The sequence below is a fragment of the Dryobates pubescens genome, chromosome 11, assembly GCF_014839835.1.
Source record: "Dryobates pubescens isolate bDryPub1 chromosome 11, bDryPub1.pri, whole genome shotgun sequence".
Classification (NCBI taxonomy): Eukaryota; Metazoa; Chordata; class Aves; order Piciformes; family Picidae; genus Dryobates; species Dryobates pubescens.
This window is the reverse complement of record NC_071622.1, coordinates 37,551,491-37,566,521: the sequence shown is the minus strand read 5'-3', so window position 1 is coordinate 37,566,521 and position 15,031 is coordinate 37,551,491. Positions and strand designations below refer to the sequence as shown.

Genomic DNA, 15,031 nt, shown 5'->3' with positions numbered 1-15,031 from the left:
ACAAATCCTGGCAAAGTTTGGCCCAGTTCCAGTGGCAGTTCCATTTGTGCTCAGCACTGTTGTCATGCTCATCACCACTAACTGGTGGGCAGGAGGTGTTTGTCCCTCCCGGAGCACCCAGCCTCTGAGAGGCAGTTTTGGTTCAATCTGCTGGAAAGGCCCTCCCAGGGGTTCATGAATACTCCAGCAGACCCTGGGTGGCTCTATTTGTGCTTCCCCCGCAGTTTGGGCCAGTCAGCGGCGTGAGTGCGACGGTGTGCACTGAGGGAAGACATCTGCCTGAAGCTCTTGCCGCAGATGGCGCAGCCGTAGGGCTTTTCACCACTGTGGATGAGTTGGTGCTGGATGAATGTAGTGCTCAGGGTGAAGCTCTTGCCACACTCAGCACAGGGGAACAGATTCTCTCCGGTGTGGATGCGGCGGTGGTTCTTGAGAGTGTCGCTGCGGCTGAAGCTCTTGCCGCAGTCGGCGCAGGTGAAGGCCTTCTCACCCGCGTGGCTATGGCGGTGTCGGGTGAGGCCAGAGTTGTGGCCAAAGCTCTTGCTGCAGTCGGGGCAGGGGAAGGCCTTCTTGCCAGCGTGGCTGCACCGGTGGCTGATAAGGGAGCTCTTGTTGCTGAAGCTCCTGCCACAGCTATAAGGTTTGGCACTGGTGTGGATGCGGCAGTGGCTGCTGAGGGTGGAAATGGATTTGAAGCTCTTGCCGCAGTCACCACAGATGAAGGGCAGGGCGCCAAGGTCAGGGCAGTGGTGCTTCACCGGCTCTGAGCCAGGGGGGAAGCTCTGGCCACACTCAGGGCACTGATTCAGCTGTTCAGGGGGCACAAAGGGGGCTGCCATGGCTTCCTCCTCCTTCTCCTCTTCCTCATCCTGGTCATTTTCATCCTCATCCTTTTCCTCCTCAGAGTCACCATTCTCCTCATCATTGTTACCCTTCACATTGTCCTCCTCCTCAGGGCTGCGCTTTGGTTGCTCCATCTTGTTCTCTGGGTGCTTCTTCTCCTCCCAGCTCTTGTCCAGGTCCTTCTGTGAGGCCGTGCTGGTGGGGGAAGGGATCACCCCTGTGCCCTAGGGAAGATGGAAGTACCTGAGCCCAGGAGCTCAACCCTTGACATCCTGCCTGGGTCATGACAGCCCCTGACACCTCCCAACACTCAATGCTCAGATGGGGCAAGGAGTGGAGAGGGGCACTTAAACACCCAGTTCTTGCCATGAGGGTCAGACCTCTAACACCTGTACTGAGACCTCAGGTTCCTGTGCTGAGGAGGCAGAGACACTCTGGTCCTTAGGGAGAGGTCTCATCCCCCTGTTCCTGAGCCTTGCAGCATTGCCAGGGTGGCTCCTGGCCCAGGCCCTGTCTTTTGATCTCTCCTGGCTCAGACAACAGAGGTGGCAGAGCTGACCAAACCATCTCCAACCCTCCAAGGGATGGCTCAGCACTGCCCAGGATCATGCAGAGCTGAACCTTACTGGGGACAGCTCCCAAGCACAGCAGCATGGCCACAGCACACAGCCAGGGCTACTGAAGACGGGAGGTCTGAAGAAGTGCAGACTCAGCTCCTTGCCCAGCACACAACTTCAGGGCATCACCACAAGAGAGCTGCCTCCAGCCAGCCTCCCCCAGGCCTTGGCTGCAGTTTCCTCCCATTGCCTGCTCAGGGCTCTGTTGCCTACAGGTGCATTTGCCAGGAGCTGTTGCTCTGGCCCCAGGTCACAGACCCCACCCCACCCAGTCTGTGTTCAGCTCTGCCCTGCAAGCACTGGGCAGTGCCCAGGGCCATCTCTGTGCTGGCTGTTCCTCAAGAGATCAGACACACCCTGAGGACACAGAGAAAGGGATGTTCATGCTCTCTGGAGATGAAGGAAAAGGGGGAAGAGCCTTACATAGAATAGAAAACATACATCGAATAAACCAGGTAGGAAGAGACCTTCAAGATCATCGCGTCCAACCCATCAACCAATCCAACACCACCTAAACAACTAACCCAGGGCACCAAGCACCCCATCAAGTCTCCTCCTGAACACCTCCAATGATGGTGACTCCACCACCTCCCCAGGCAGCCCATTCCAATGGGCAATCACTCTCTCTCTGTAGAACTTCTTCCTCACATCCAGCCTAAACCTCCCCTGGAACAGCCTGAGACTGTGTGCTCTTGTTCTGGTGCTGGCTGCCTGGGAGAAGAGACCAACCTCTGCCTGTCTACAACCTCCCTTCAGGGAGTTGTAGACAGCAATAAGGTCACCCCTGAGTCTCCTCTTCTCCAGGCTAAGCAACCCCAGCTCCCTCAGCCTCTCCTCACAGGGCTGTGCTCCAAACCCCTCACCAACTTTGTTGCCCTTCTCTGGACTCGTTCCAGCAAGTCAACCTCCTTCCTAAACTGAGGGGCCCAGAACTGGACACAGGACTCGAGGTGTGGCCTAGCCAGTGCAGTGTACAGGGGCAGAATGACTTCCCTGCTCCTGCTGGCCACACTGTTCTTGATGCAGGCCAGGATGCCATTGGCCCTCTTGGCTGCCTGGGCACACTGCAGGCTCATGTTCAGCCTGCCATCGACCAGCGCCCCCAGGTCCCCCTCTGCCTGGCTGCTCTCAGCCACTCTGACCCCAGCCTGTAGCACTGCCTGGGGTTGCTGTGGCCAATGTGCAGAACCTGGCACTTGGATGTGTTCAATCTCCTGCCCTTGGCCTCTGCCCATCTGCCCAGCCTGTCGAGGTCCCTCTGCAGAGCCTCTCTGCCCTCCAGCAGATCAACTCCTGCCCCCAGCTTGGTGTCATCTGCAAACGTACTGCTGATGGACTCAATGCCCTCCTCCAGATCATCAATAAAGATGTTAAAGAGCACAGGGCCCAGCACTGATCCCTGGCTGGTGCCAGGCTACCAGCTGGATGTGGCAGTAACCACCACACTCTCTGGGCTTGGCCCTCCAGCCAGTTCCTAACCCATTTTACACTCTGTTTTCACTTTGTGCGAGAACTTACTCCATGTGCTGCTCAAGATAAATTTGGTTTGGGTAATGGCAAAGTACTGAGGCAGCTTTGCCTGTGATCCCGTGGCTGCCTAGGGGTATAAAAGCCTTGTGTTCTTACAATAAAGACATAAGTAGTGGATCCTGCCCAGTGCAGCTATCAACAGTGTCAAGTTCCTCTCTCTCTCCCCAGAGACACCACTTGTGGTCTGTGCCCTATGCCACAACCAACATCTCTTTGAATTTCTTAAAGGCACTGAAAAAAATCATTACAATCTCCTCAGACCCCCTAGAAGCTCCTGAGACCACCCAAAGAGGCACCAAAATCTCTCTTTTAAGATGGTTGGAGACACTGAAAGGAGTTTTTGTGGCCTCAAAACTCTCCCCATACGCCCGAAAAGTCACCCAAATGTCTTCAAAACTCCTCCAAATGTCTTCAAAAGTCAACAAATCCCTTCAAAACTGTTCAAAGCCTCCAGAAATGCCATGAAAAATCCGACAAACTCTTATCAGCTCACAACACCTAATTCTGGAGAGATTTCACTGAGTCTCCAGGCTGACTGACCTCTTTTGCCAGGCTTCAAAACCACTGCAAGAGCTTTCAAACTGCCTTAAAAACCCTCAACACCTCTTTAAACCTCTCACAGCCTCCTAAAAACTCATTGAACTCTTTCAAAACTCTTTTATCACTTCCTCAAACCACCTCAAGCTCCTTTCAAATCTCTTCCCTAAGGTTGCTGCAGAGACTTTCAGCAGTTTTTTTGGGGGGTCTCTCAAAACTTTTGAAATATCCCTGAAAAATCATCAAAATCTCATTCACATTTCTGCAAAGCCTCTTTAGAACTTCTCAGCACTCATCAAAGTCTCTGAAATCACCTTGCCTGGAAGAGATTTTAAAGAGTTCTTTGATTCATCCCTGCCCCATAGCTGTAGCCGAGATGGCACTGCCCTGGCTGAGAAATCCACCTGCTGGCATGCCCTGCACAACCCTGGGGCCCAGCAGGGAAAGGCTCTCAGCATGCCCCTGGGCCTGCCCAGACACCTCCCTGCTCTACTCCCGAGCCTGTGGGGTTGGGATTGAGATCCCTTGGGGACAAGAGTTGCTGTCAGGATCCTTTGGGGCTCATCGAGGGAAGCCTGTGGCTGGCACTGGAATCCACTGGGGCTAGGTGGGGGTCTGTGGGGTCACATGGGCACCACAGGTCCCTGATGTGTCCCCAGCTGTGCCTCCACTCAGCAGCAGCTGCAGGAGGGGCCAGGGTGGATCCTCCCTCCCCAGCCACAACAACAAAACACTCAGGGCCAAGGTGCAGAAGCTGACAGCCAGCTAACACAGTAGGGGGGACTGGGAGGGGTGCTAGGGGGGGGCTGTGGGTTTGGGGTGAGTCTGACACCTCCTTAACCTCTCTGCCCAGCTTTGCAGAAGGCCCAGCACGAGGGGCAGGCTCTGTGGTGCCAGCCCAAGGGCTGAGGCAGGAGCACCCCTGGCTGCTGGCCCAGCACAGCCAGCTGCAGGCACTGGCAGTCTGGGGAGGGGCTAAAGCCCTGAACCCCCACACAGCCTCCCCCCAACTCCCTGTGCCCCCCCAGGCAGCCCACGCTGGGCCCTGCCACAAGCAGGAGGAGCCAAGGCCCAGCCCAAACTACCCCCAGGGAAGCCACAACAGCAGCCTGAGAGCTCACAGTGCCTCCCTGGGGCCCTCAGTCTCCCCCCTGGAGCTCCACGGGGGCACGGGGCACCAGGGGAGGCTGCCGGGGGCATTCCCGATTGGTGCCGCCGGCTCTGGGGGGCCATGGAAGTCTCTCTGAGCCTCCCTGGGGCCTGCTCGCCGCCCCCAGGGAGCGCCGGGGCCGTGGCTGGGCCCTGCCGCCCGCTGCCCAGGGGACGGCTGGCGGCGCCCGGCACCGCCTGCGGCCACAGGAGGGCAGGGGCAGCCGGGCCCCACCGACCCCCCAAACGCTGCGGACCCCCGCCCGGCCCCACGGGATCCCCATCCTGCTCCCGAGATCCCACTCAGCCCCAGGGTATCCTGATCCCAGCCTCCGGCCTCCTCCGTGAGTCCTAAAGGCCCCAGATGATAACCTTCAGCCCCAAGGGACCCCGCTCCTAACCCCACAACTGCCCCACCCCCGGCAGCTCCACCGCTGCCCTCCGGCCGGACCCCCCCGGCGCGCTCCCCACAGCCGCTCCAGCCCAACCCGAACTCCCCCTTCTGTCCCTACAGAGGCTTCCCCTCAGGCCCACCGAACCCAACCCCACAACCCAACGGACCTCCCTGTACCCCGCGGACCATCGCGACCCCCCAAACCCACAGACGGCGCCAGCAGCCCCACAGACTCCTCCCTAGCACTCACCCCAGGACAAAACCCTCAGCCCCCAGGGATCGCGACCCCCCTCACACCCAGGGATTTCCTCACCCCACCTAGCAGCCGGGACAAAGGGGGCGAAGAGCAAGAGGAAGAGCAGGAGTCCGGCGCACAGGAAGATGCCGGCCGCGGCGAGCGCTGAGACGGGAACCACAACCCCGGCCCGCCGGCGGCCACTTCCGCGAGCGGAAGCAGGGCTGCGGCCAGAGAGGAAGGCCCGCCCACAACTGGGCAGCAGCAGCCAATCAGAGCCGCGGGGAGCGCGGCAGCTCCTCCCCCTGGCCACTGCCGAGGCGCAGCCAGGAGCTGCCCCTGCCGGCCGCGGGCGCCGTGGCTCCTGCCCCGTGCGGAGCGGCAGCGGAGCGCGGGAGAAGCGCCGCAGGGGCGGGCGGGCGAGCGGCAGGCGCCGGCTCCTGAGCTGCGGCGGGCCGGGAGGGGCTGAGGGGCCGGGGAGCGCCGAGGGCGGCGGCAGTGGAGCGGGGAAGGGTCTGGGCGGGCCCCGGGGCGTGCTGAGAGCCGGGGGCGGTTAGCCCCAGGGCCCCGGGGCGTGCTGAGAGCCGGGGGCGGTTAGCTGCCGGGCCCCGGGGCGGTTAGCTGCCGGGCCCCGGGGCATGCTGAGAGCTGGGGGCGGTTAGCTGCCGGGCCCCGGGGCGTGCTGAGAGCCGGGGGCGGTTAGCTGCCGGGCCCCGGGGCGTGCTGAGAGCCGGGGGCGGTTAGCTGCCGGGCCCCGGGGCGTGCTGAGAGCCGGGGGCGGTTAGCTGCCGGGCCCCGGGGCGTGCTGAGAGCCGGGGGCGGTTAGCTGCCGGGCCCCGGGGCGTGCTGAGAGCCGGGGGCGGTTAGCTGCCGGGCCCCGGGGCGTGCTGAGAGCCGGGGGCGGTTAGCTGCCGGGCCCCGGGGCGTGCTGAGAGCCGGGGGCGGTTAGCTGCCGGGCCCCGGGGCGTGCTGAGAGCCGGGGGCGGTTAGCTGCCGGGCCCCGGGGCGTGCTGAGAGCCGGGGCGGTTAGCTGCCGGGCCCCGGGGCGTGCTGAGAGCCGGGGCGGTTAGCTGCCGGGCCCCGGGGCCGCTCGGGGCGGTGCCGGAGCGGAGGCCCTGTAGCCTTTTGAGACGCTGACGGGGGGCGCTCCATCCCGGCGCTCTTTGCTCGCCCACGCCGCCAAAATAATGAAACGGCCCCCAGGAAACCCAAAATAGCAGCCAGGGATCACAAAGTGCTTTCAAGGGACTCTTTGTTTCCCTCCTGGTGTCTCAAAATTGCCCCCAGGGACCTCAAAATGGTCCCTTATTGCAACCAGCACCAGAACAAGGGGACACAGTCTCAAGCTGTGCCAGGGGAGGTTTAGACTCAAGGTGAGGAGAAAGTTCTTCATTGAGCGAGTCGTTCGTCATTGGAATGTGCTGCCCAGGGAGGTGGTGGAGTTGCCGTCCCTGGAGGTGTTCAAGAGGAGACTGGATGTGGCACTTGGTGCCATGGTCTATTCATGAGGTCTGTGGAGACAGGTTGGACTCAATGATCCTCGAGGTCTCTTCCAACCTTGGTGATACTGTGGTGGCCTCCGCGCTGCTGTGTTTCTCACAGGTGCAGCAGAGAGCTGATGAAGTGGTAACACAGAATTTTCTTGTGGTACAGTGCACATCCAAATGGTGCTAAACTGATCTTGCATTTGGACTGTCCATCCAGGTGTGTGCACTGCACTCTGTGCCACATCTGGACAAGAAACATCCCTGCCACACGTACTGGCTAGGATGGCGCTTACGCTGCCAACTTCCTGATGGTTTTTGTTGTTGCTCTTTTGGTTTTGTTTGCTTGGCTGTTAAGGAAAAGCTCTTCGTTGTGCAGTGGAGCACCCTTTGCACTTGGGATGGAAGATGACAAGGTTCACAGGGATGTTCTCTTCACTTTGTGGCTTGTCCCAGGGCAGTAGTAAGCATCCTCACCTCCCAGACAAGAAGGATTGTATTTTGCAGGGAAGGGAGAGCTGCCTGGAGCTTTAGTAAACGGTCAGAAATTGTGGCCCAAGGCTGCTGAACATCCTCAGAAGATGCTGGATCGATCCTTGAACAGGGGTTTGGATTTGGTGCTCTAAGGTTTCGGTTCTGCTGCTCCAGAAGGATGTATTTTCCCTCTGTGGGGAGACCTTATCACTCTCTACAACTACCTGAAGGGAGGTTGTAGACAGACGGATGTTGGTCTCTTCTCCCAGGCAGCCAGCACCAGAACAAGAGGACACAGTCTCAAGCTGCACCAGGGGAGGTTTAGGTTGGATGTTAGGAAGAAGTTCTATACAGAGAGAGTGATTGCCCATTGGAATGGGCTGCCCAGGGAGGTGGTGGAGTTGCTGTCATTGGAGGTGTTCAGGAGGAGACTTGATGGGGTGCTTGGTGCCATGGGTTAGTTGTTGAGGTGGTGTTGGGTTGGTTGATGGGTTGGACGCGATGATCTTGAAGGTCTCTTCCAACCTGGTCTGGTCTGGTCTATTCTATTCTATTCCTGTTCTGTTCTATTCTATCATTCAATTCAGGTGGTGTGCATTGGTGCTGAGCCATGCAAACCAAGCTTTGGTAATTAACTGTGTAGCCGAGAGCCCGGCGCTGAGCGAGCACCAGCCTTCACGCTGCTCGAGCTACGAAGCATTAAGCATCCCCTTCACAACAGGGCTCTCTTTCCCCTCCTAATCACGCCCTCAAGAAGCAGAGCACATCCAGGTCCATTTTCTCTTTAGGTTTATTATTTCAGAGGCACTTAATGTCTTACATTTACCTAGCGCCGTTTCCCCCCTCCAAAGCACTTTACAGTATGTACAGACAGGAATGTTCCCCACCACTGCTGACAGGCAGCCAGCTGACTGGTACCAGTACCGTCCTCAAAGCACCGCCAGGCTGAGGCTGAAAACGCTCATCGGGAACTCCGTCTCGGAAGCCCAACTTTAAAACCTCCCAACCTGTGCTACTACAAAGAGCTGGGAACTAAAATACAGAACCACAGTGCAATTCTGCAAGAGAGCTGAGACCTGGACCCTTGGCATTAGAGCCTCTGACAATATTTCATCAGGCCAAGTCTGTCTCAAAATCCTTTCCTGTAAGGCCTTTCACGAAGATCTCTCCAAATCACTGTGCTTTTTTTCTTTCATACCTTCCTTATGAGCCCCTCTTGCAATCAAGTGCAGAAGAAGAGTTTTCTTTCCTTCCAGTATAGTTAGAAACTAAGTCCTGGCCCTAAGGAGCTACTGGCATCCCTAGCTCCAATGGACTCATGGCATCTAAAGGCAAGCCTGCTCCTCCTCGACGACGGAGCTGCATTTTGTGTTCTGTTTCGGTTTTAGCTTTTAAGACTCGGTCTGAGACTATGCAAAAGGAAATTGTTACCAACCAGCTGAACTGCAAAGTACCTTTGGGCTGGCTGCTGGGGTGCTGTCTAGGTGTGCTGCGTGTGGCTTTGCTTGTCAGTGCTAAAAGTACGTTAAAGTATCTCCGGTTCACCGCTCTGCCGCCAAGCCTGCCCTCGTCACAGGAGCGACAGCAACCTTCTCACTTTAGAGGCTGTTTTGTCTTTGTCTCTCTAAAAGACTCCTAAAACATCCCTCCCAATGGAAGTTGCATTTGTGCTGAGAACCTCAAGAAAAGAGAGAAAAAAAAGCAAAATCCAAGCCAGACCCACCAAAAAAAACCCCCCTCTGACCTCCCCGTGGTCGTGGTTAGCACTTGGAAGAGGACTAGCACCTCACACACACAGCATGCTGCTACATGTTACCTTAGGGCTGAGGTGAGAATCTGAGTCAACAGGGAAAAACGACCTGTCAAATGAGATGCCTGTTTGCCCTCTTGTGGCCCAAGCACAAACATGTACTGAGCTCCCTTGTGTGCTTTTTGGGTTTCCATGGATGCACTGAGGTCATGAGATTTTCATACCAAGATAGCTCTTTGAGTGCTATGAAAGAGTTAGGAGGACTGACACACGGGGGCCAGAATGAAAGGGAAAACATGAACAGGGAGCAGTTTCCTGGTGAATGATGACAACTGATCAAACTGGGTGAGAATTAATAGGCAACAGCACACCCAGCTGCACATCCCTTCCATGAAAAAGGTGGTTTGCTTTTGATCCAAACCCTTGGTAAAAGATGCACAAAGAACAGATTTATTGCCTATCTTATGCATGCCTTCATGTAGTGCATTCCTCTATTATGTCTTGAATGGAACACTGAAAAACTGCTAGACCTTCACTGGACTGTAGGGATTGTAGATTTGTGTTTTCAAGCCTAAACAGTGATTTGGTTGAGTTCTGCCTTCCTGTTCCCTGATCACAGAAATCACCTTGCTGCGTTTATGCTTGTCAAAGTGAGACAGCAACCACGGCAATCATTTGTATGGGGGGAAAAAAAGAAACCCAACAGTCACAGTAAACTATTGAAAGAGTTTGGTTTCCTCAAGATTTGGCAGCCAGAACAAGAAAACCAGCAGGGATTAGAGATCCTTAAGCAACAGGGAGAACCACTGGCAAATGATTTCTGTCAGAGATCAAGAAACCTCATGATGAATAGAAGAACAAAGGTGGCGGAAGAGAGCATCGTTTCAGGCTCTCTACAGCCCGGAAGAGCCACTGGGTAACACCATTCTCACTTTGGCAGCTAAACCCATGAGGAGCTCTTGAGTTTTTGAAGGGGGGAGAAGAGAAGCAACTTGGAACAAGCAGCTGCTGTGTTACAGGGCTGAGCGTGCGGGGGGAGGGCAGAGAGTGTGCTGCTCAACGTTTTTTAGTTCATTCTACCCCCTGCTGGTTTCAAGAAGGGCTGGACCCACAGTTTCTGCCTCCAGCTGGGGGAGCCGTGCACTTCCTCAGAGCTGAGACCACGCACAGGGTGGTTTGATACAAGGAACGCCTTTCTTTCCTCCCCTTTCTGTTTTTCAGCCAGTCCTTCCCTCCCTCGACTTCTCAACTCTGGCAGCTGGGGTAGGGGCACAGATGGAGCTCTTGCTAAGTGGAGAGAGAACGGGACTGCTGAGCAGCAGAGAAAACCATATGGACTGAAAGATGGTAAAGGGAACCCAAAACCCAGGTAAGAAGCTTAATTCTTTTAGCAGGAGGAGTTAGTTTTATCTTTTAGGTCCTGTCCATCCTTTGTCCACCAGGGTGTACTGGCTACAGGACAAGGCTTAGTCCAGGAAAAGGCTCTTCCTCGCTTAACAGGGCACAGATCTGAAAATGGGAGAATGTCCTGCACCATGTGAGAGAACTCAGAAGTGTGCATAGAAGAGAGCAAGGATCCAGGAGCAAGAGAGGTAGCAACCCTAATTTTAAAAGGGCTTTTCACTGAAGGGAAGGAAGGTCTACAAAAGTCAAATCAGCTGATTTCAAATGGTTTGCATCCCAGGATGAAACAGGTTACACCGATTTAAGCCCAATTTAATTTAGGCAGGTTTTTAAACCACAAGAATAAGGACATTCTTAGTACATCTCAATAATTAAACCAACATATACACAATTAGCAATATCCTACATAATAGCAAATGCTGAACAGCCTGCTCTGAGTTATCCTAGTTAGTTTGTTTAAAAACCAAGCTGAGTAGTTTTTACTGTATGGTGTCTGCCCTTCTACACACTTCCTGTCACCAGCAGGCTCGGCAGCGGTTCGGCTCCTGGCTTCAAGATCCAAATTCCACTGTGTCTTCAGTTATTTTCTTGAACTCGTAGTTTCCTCTGCCATCCATTTGCAAGTAATACTGAAAGAAGAGAATGGCTGCTGTTGACCACCTGAGAACCAGCACCAGCTCTGCAAGTGCCTAAGCAAATAACCATTCTGAAGCTGTTTGAATGCAAAACCTTAAACTCGGCTGGCCAGGGAAGTAAGTTTCTCCCAGCTCCTATTTTATCGAGTTTGTTTCAAGCTCTGTGAGGGTGAGATGGAGAATGCTCACTACCAAAGTCCCAGGAAAATCAAGTTAGAAGCTGCTACTTGGAAGGAAAGTGCAGCTGGCAATTGGGGTGCATGATATGCTGAACTGTAACAGGGTTAAAGCTTTTTGGTTGCGGGGTTTTAAAATCTTTAGCAGTGTGCCCAGGTGGCCAAGAAGGCCAAGGGCATCCTGGACTGCATCAGAATAGTGTGGCCAGCAGGAGCAGGGAGGTCATTCTGCTCCTGTACTCAGCACTGGTTAGGCCACACTTTGAGTCCTGTATCGAGTTCTGGGCCCCTCAATTTAAGAAGGACATTGAGACACTTGAAGGTGTCCAGAGAAGGGCAACGAGGCTGGGGAGGGGTCTGGAGCACAGCCCTGTGAGGAGAGGCTGAGGGAGCTGGGGTTGCTTAGCCTGGAGAAGAGGAGGCTCAGGGGAGACCTTATTGCTGTCTACAACTACCTGAAGGGAGGTTGTAGCCAGGAGGGGGTTAGTCTCTTCTCCCAGGCACCCAGCACCAGAACAAGAGGACACAGTCTCAAGCTGTGCCAGGGGAGGTTTAGGCTGGAGGTGAGGAGAAAGTTCTTCCCAGAAAGAGTAATTGGCCACTGGAATGTGCTGCCCAGGGAGGTGGTGGAGTCACCGTCCCTGGAGATGTTCAAAAAGGGATTGGATGTGGCACTTGGTGCCATGGTTCAGTAGTCATGAGGTGTTGGGTGACAGGTTGGACTTGATGATGTTTGAGGTCTTTTCCAACCTTATTGACTCTAAGAGTTGAACTGGCTGCTTGCATGGCTTTGTTTTGTTTCTGCTTTATCATCCCTCAGTGCGCCAACAGGCACCCTTAACACTGCCATCCTGGGGGTTGTGGCCATGGACTTATGCTACACATTCATCCCTGCATATTAAGTAATCAGTATTGTTCCCACCTGTGTAACCTTTCTGCACAAAGGGTAAGGACAGCAGTAAAATCTTCCCTTGGGAGAAGGGAACTGCATGTACTAGAGAGAAAGGGTTTTTAACCTATAGCCATCTCAGCACGGAGAGTTTGCTTTCAAGATACCTGCTTGCTAGATTCTGGTTCACAGGGGATTTTTTTGGGAGCTAACAAAGTCCCCTTGGATATCTTTCATATTTCTGAAGCTACTTTTACAGATCCATTTAAGGATTTCTGGTTCCTTGTCCCTTCATCACTAGAAGCATGAGTGTACTTCAAGTAGTGCCACTAGGTGATGACATTGAGAACAAAAAGCTAAAAATATAACCCAAACCAGAACCCAGCCCACAAACCCAACAGAACATGACCTGCTAGGAGGAGAACACCTTGAATCAGAAAGTCCATTGGACAGAAAGTCAACCAACCCCCCCCCTGCCACCTACAGGTATCCCCAGTAAAAAGCATAGGCTACATACATCATGATGCTTCCAGAGCGACTTTCTGTGGGAGACAGTGAAGAGAGTGATGCCAACCTGCATGAAGAAAATGAGTACAAGAAGTTATTTCTTCTCCTGGGTTAGGTGCTGTCTTTTCCAGCACAACAGCATCTGAAAACCTTCCAATTCAGGAACACACCCTTCCAGACTCTGTTATTAACAGTATGCCCATGTAGGCTTAATGCAAGACTGCAGTAAATAAAAGCAGGATGGATTTATCCTTTCTAATCAGTTCCACCATTCTTTTGCTTCATGATTGGGCAAAAGGAACTGGGCAAAGGAGGTAAGGCAGGAAGCAGGCAAAACAACAAACCTGGTGATTAAAATCAGTCTACTTTAAGAGCTGAATGGGAAACTGCTAAAGCTATTAATGAATTATAAACTGAAGGTGAATAAGCTTTCTTTGCCTCCTTGCAACTCAGTTAACTATGCACCCTTAATGGCAGCACCAATTAACAGACAAAATGGCTCTGAAGATAAAACAAGGTAATGTTTGTTTTCCTATCCACAGAGACAGATGAACCAGGACTTCTACTTTTCAGTAACACACCTTATCCACTTGGCAACAGTAACTCTAAAACAACAATAGAAATGAACATTCCAGTTAACAGAACAACAAGCATGTGCAAAACAATTAACATCCATGCCCTGGCCACTGCCCAAAGTTACTTCAAGAAATGACAGCCACTTTTCCACAGAGAGCTCATCTAGTGTCAGTTTACTACTGCCAAAGGCTCCACTCAGTAGTTCAGTGGGTGCACAGCTTTGCTTCATTACCATTCTGAGAATGCTGCCCCTCAGTAATGTCCTTTCAAGCCCACTCTTTCCCAGGCTAAGGGTGTGAACTTAGAATAAACCAGGTTAGAAGAGACCTTCAAGATCGAGTCCAACCCATCAACCAATCCAACACCACCTCAACAACTAACTCATGGCACCAAGCACCCCATCAAGTCTCCTCCTGAACACCTCCAATGATGGTGACTCCACCACCTCCCCAGGCAGCCCATTCCAATGGGCAATCACTCTCTCTGTGTAGAACTTCTTCCTAACATCCAGCCTAAACCTCCCCTGGCACAGCTTGAGACTGTGTCCTCTTGTTCTGGTACTGGCTGCCTGGGAGAAGAGACCAACCTCTGCCTGTCTAGACAGCAAGAAGGTCACCCCTGAGTCTCCTCCTCTCCACGCTAAGCAACCCCAGCTCCCTCAGCCTGTCCTCACAGGGCTGTGCTCCAGACCCCTCACCAACTTCGTTGCCCTTCTCTGGACTCATTCCAGCAACTCAACATCCTTCCAAAATTGAGGGGCCCAGAACTGGACACTGGACTCAAGGTGTGGCCTAACCAGTGCAGTATACAGGGGCAGAATGACCTCCCTGCTCCTGCTGGCCACACTGCTCCTGATGCAGGCCAGGATGTCATTAGCCCTCTTGGCTGCCTGGGCACACTGCAGGCTCATGTTCAGCCTACCATCAACCCCAGGTCCCCCTCTGCCTGGCTGCTCTCCAGCCACTCTGACCCCAGCCTGTAGCACTGCCTGGGGTTGCTGTGGCCAATGTGCAGAACCTGGCACTTGGATGTGTTCAGTCTAACTTACTGACATCTCTCATGGCACTAGGTGGAATCTGCAATGGTGAGTGCAAGAGGGAAGAGCCTTTGGCTCTTCACGGCACAAACCAGACACAAATGTTGATTTCCAACCTGTTGCTTTGCCCGCCTCAGATGATGAAACTTAAGGTAAAGACCCAATTATCTCAAATCTGATCTTCTAAGAGTTGATCTGGCACAATAAGGCTACTTAGCAGTTAGTAAGAGTTCTCTGATACACAGAGGCCATAGGGACACCTAAACAATCCTAAGACTGTGTGACCTGCATTAGGAATAGTGTGGCCAGCAGGAGCAGGGAGGTCATTGTGCCCCTGGACTCTGCATTGGTTAGGCCACACCTCGAGTCCTGTGTCCAGTTCTGGGCCCTTCAGTTTAGGAAGGAGGTTGAGTTGCTGGAGCATGTCCAGAGAAGGGCAACGAAGTTGGTGAGGGGCTTGGAGCACAGCCCTGTGAGGAGAGGCTGAGGGAGCTGGGGTTGCTTAGCCTGGAGAGGAGGAGGCTCAGGGGTGACCTTATTGCTGTCTACAACTCCCTGAAGGGAGGTTGTAGCCAGGAAGGGGTTGGTCTCTTCTCCCAGGCAGCCAGCACCAGAACAAGAGGACACACTCTCAGGCTGCGCCAGGGGAGGTTTAGGATGAAGGTTAGGAGGAAGTTTTACACAGAGAGAGTGATTGCCCATTGGAATGGGCTGCCTGGGGAGGTGGTGGGGTCGCCGTCGCTGGGGGTGTTCAGGGCGAAGCTTGACAGGATGCTTGGTAGCATGGTGTAGTTG

At 54.1% G+C, this 15,031-nt stretch overlaps 2 protein-coding genes across 2 annotated transcripts in view; both read right to left on the bottom strand.

Moving 5' to 3' along the window:
• Positions 1–203: 203 nt before the first annotated feature.
• Positions 204–5,393, bottom strand: LOC104297228 (gastrula zinc finger protein XlCGF49.1). Its single transcript, XM_054164990.1, has 2 exons — positions 5,384–5,393; positions 204–1,067 (listed from the first exon to the last, which is right to left on the bottom strand). Exon 2 carries the CDS (start codon positions 975–977, stop codon positions 204–206), a length of 774 nt encoding a protein of 257 aa, XP_054020965.1. The 5' UTR covers positions 978–1,067; positions 5,384–5,393.
• A 5,320-nt stretch (positions 5,394–10,713) lies between these two features.
• The window catches only part of ABCD3 (ATP binding cassette subfamily D member 3), a 61,011-nt gene continuing 56,693 nt past the window's right edge, over positions 10,714–15,031 (bottom strand). Inside the window, exons 22-23 of the mRNA XM_054165664.1 lie at positions 12,635–12,691; positions 10,714–11,046 (exon numbers count right to left, since the gene is read on the bottom strand). Coding sequence (XP_054021639.1) covers positions 10,969–11,046; positions 12,635–12,691 — 135 coding nt within the window. The 3' untranslated portion in view covers positions 10,714–10,968. The remainder of the gene's footprint in view (positions 11,047–12,634; positions 12,692–15,031) is intronic.

What these genes read in the sequence shown, in the direction of transcription:
- LOC104297228 (XM_054164990.1), bottom strand. Translation starts at nt 977, where the DNA reads ATGGAGCAACCAAAGCGCAGCCCTGAGGAGGAGGACAATGTGAAGGGT.